Genomic DNA, 2,938 nt, shown 5'->3' with positions numbered 1-2,938 from the left:
TATAAAGATAGATGAAATAAATAAATGTACTTCTTATTTTCATATGAAGTACATACATAATATTATGTACCTACAGTTGTACCTCAAGATGTAAAGCCGGTCAAAATTGACATACAACATAACAGTTGAAAATAATTGATAACTTACATGACTTTTGTAGACGTTCCAAAATATTTGCAGAAAATAAATAACAGCCAACCTACTAGATCTAACATTAACGGTAACCAAATTTTCGACCAAACACAGCACTGAAGTTATGTAATATCTTACAATTTAAAGCAGATGGGCAAAGAAACACATTTTCCTGAGTTCTGCATGGATTAAATCAAAAAAAGGTACCAATGGAATGCTGGGATATTCAAACAAAACCCACAGGCCCGAGCCTATTGACAGGATCATCCTATCAACAGTGCATATTTTCCCACTTCTGACAATATCATCCTGTCGATAACATATTGTTTCACTGTCATAACATATTGAGCTGTCATCAGTGCATACAGTGGGCACTATTGACAGGACCATCTTGACAATAACAGGATTTTCCCGCTATTGACAGGAATCACAGGATCATGCTGTTAATGAACTTCCTTTTCTGCACAATAAAAATTTCTTATATGTGTACGACAGGGAAGTTTACACTTTCTCAGAGACTTCTTCGATGGTCCTGTCAATAATGGGGAATTTTGCACTGTTGACAGGATGATCCTGTCAATAGCCGCTTACAAGCCACAACCCTTCAGCTAGACTCCTTGGCCTCGGACAGGGAAGTTTTCACCTTCCTGAGAGCCTTGTGCAGGATGTCCAGACAGGTATCCAGGTGTTCCAGGTGCGTCCGGAAGCCGAGCACGCAGATCCGCAGGTAGAACGTGCCCTTGAGAGTTGTGGAGGACAGATAAACGCCGCCATCACGGATCATCTCCTGTAGGAGCTGTCTGTTCAGCCTGTTGTTCTCCTCCAGTCCGCCAGGGGCGCCCGTGTACCTGAAGACGACCACGGAGAGCTCTGGCTCCTGCAGGACTTCGACTCCGGGGATTTCTGTACAACAAATAAACAACATAACGAATTAATGACCTCACATACACCAACAAGATTTGTAAACAGAAGTGAATGTGGCGAAAGTAATCTGTAGTCACTGTCTACCCGGCTATGTAAATAACTAGAAAGTTAAAGAGCCGAAAGATGAGTGCCAGCAACATCAGCCTTCACATGGTACAGCCTAAAAAGCTCTGTTTATTTTTCCTCAAACATATTCAAATATATGACCACCAGCTATTCTCCAAGCAGAGGTTGAGTCGCGGGGATTCGTAGGGGAGCAAGCCAACCACTACCGTGAATCCTCGCGACCCAACCTCTGCTTGGAGAATAGGAACCAGCCCTCCAGCTTTTTCCTGCCACTTGCTACATAATGTAATCTGATACCACTGGGTACTTAACCAGTAACCATGGCGACAGTCGTGTGGCCCAGGTCATTGACCTTATTTGTTTGTAACGGAAGAAGAAGATGAAGAAACGGAGCAAAAAGAATGATGTTTCCCTTTTGGTGCATGTTAATTAAACAGTACAGCAAGGTAAGAGATATAAGCACCCACCCTGTACTCTGTGGTAGAAGTATTTCGCCAGCTGAAGTTTCTCTGTCAGCATGGCGCGGAAAGTTCCCACCCCGAACAGTTTCAGCGGGAACCACATTCTCGGGCCTCTGTACATTTGTAAAACATGGCGGTGGGGGATTCTGTTACATCTCTATGACACAATGTTACACATACCTGACGCAGCATAATGTTATCAACATAATGTTTCAGTATGATTAGTATTTGTAGATCGTACGTCTTTTAATTGTTATCAGCAATAAGTAGTTCAACAGTTTGGCTCTCACTTTGCGTCACTATCCCACCTATTTCTTTCTCCCTCTCTCTCTCTCTTTCTCTCTGTCTCTCTCTATCTATCTACCTATAGCAGTACCACGATTTCATATGTTAACAATACAAAAGAATTATTTCATTACAAAATATTCCAGCAGCGTCTAGTCTAGAGTCTAAAGTCTAGCTATAGAATCTGAAAACTTTCCCAGAAACACGGAAACTCCTCCGGACTCGGTAAGGGGAAACGGGTTTAGAATAGTAAACTTTCACAGAAATGCAGAAATACATCTGGACTCGCTAAGCGGAAACTGGCTAAGAATGGTAACAACAACCTTCATTGTCACACAACAAAAGCACAGCGTAAGTTACAAGTATCGTACAACAATAGATACAACTCATCATGACTAAGCATGACTTGCAGCTTTCCCCACTCAACGAAAATGTGTGGAGAGTTCGAAAGAGAGGTCACACGGAAAGACTTGTGTGTGACCTCTCCGAACTCCCTTCCCAGCTCGTGAGCGGAAACGGGTTCAGTTAGTATTATCAGGCTTTCTTGACACAACAAAGGTAAGAATTTCTCCAACAATAGATACAGCTCATACCAAGGAGCTTTGATAAAAGCTCCTTGCTCATACTAACTATGAAAAGCATGACTTGCAGCTCTGCTAACTCACCGGAAATGGGTGGAGAGTTCGAAAGACAGGTCACACGGCGACACCTGTGTGTCGTCCCCTGCTGACTGTATACCGGGGTGGTACAGGTAACTCCCCTGTTTGTGCGCGGTGTTGGACTGGTGCAGTTTCCACCCTTCCCTTACCAGCACAACTCCGCTGCCGTACGGCAGGTTTAGCCCTGTGGAACATACAATTGTCATTTATATATCATGAGATGTTTTACTGTGTACAGTGCGTCTGTATCAATGTTCTCAACGACGCCCCAAAAGCGGAGCTTTCTAACGATACATTAGTCCTTCCTTCCTTCCTTCCTTCCTTCCTTCCTTCCTTCCTTCCTTCCTTCCTTCCTTCCTTCCTTCCTTCCTTCCTTCCTTCCTTCCTTCCTTCCTTCCTTCCTTCCTTCCA

General features: G+C 43.5%; 1 protein-coding gene across 1 annotated transcript; it reads right to left on the bottom strand.

The window, feature by feature from the left end:
• Window positions 1–328: 328 nt before the first annotated feature.
• LOC118407832 (tyrosine decarboxylase 2-like) lies at window positions 329–2,841 on the bottom strand. The gene is made up of 3 exons (XM_035808371.1): window positions 2,534–2,841; window positions 1,590–1,696; window positions 329–1,035 (listed from the first exon to the last, which is right to left on the bottom strand). Exons 1-3 carry the CDS (start codon window positions 2,731–2,733, stop codon window positions 737–739), a joined length of 606 nt encoding a protein of 201 aa, XP_035664264.1. The 5' UTR covers window positions 2,734–2,841; the 3' UTR covers window positions 329–736.
• Window positions 2,842–2,938: the final 97 nt, after the last annotated feature.

The sequence above is a fragment of the Branchiostoma floridae genome, unplaced genomic scaffold, assembly GCF_000003815.2.
Source record: "Branchiostoma floridae strain S238N-H82 unplaced genomic scaffold, Bfl_VNyyK Sc7u5tJ_1489, whole genome shotgun sequence".
Classification (NCBI taxonomy): Eukaryota; Metazoa; Chordata; class Leptocardii; order Amphioxiformes; family Branchiostomatidae; genus Branchiostoma; species Branchiostoma floridae.
This window is presented reverse-complemented; position numbering and strand designations above follow the sequence as displayed.

Coding starts and splice junctions, on each gene's coding strand:
- LOC118407832 (XM_035808371.1), bottom strand. CDS start 2,733: ATGACAATTGTATGTTCCACAGGGCTAAACCTGCCGTACGGCAGCGGA. Junction 1,697..2,533: donor GAACTCTCCACCCATTTCCG/GTGAGTTAGCAG, acceptor ACAAATGTACAG/AGGCCCGAGAATGTGGTTCC. Junction 1,036..1,589: donor CTTCTACCACAGAGTACAGG/GTGGGTGCTTAT, acceptor TTTGTTGTACAG/AAATCCCCGGAGTCGAAGTC.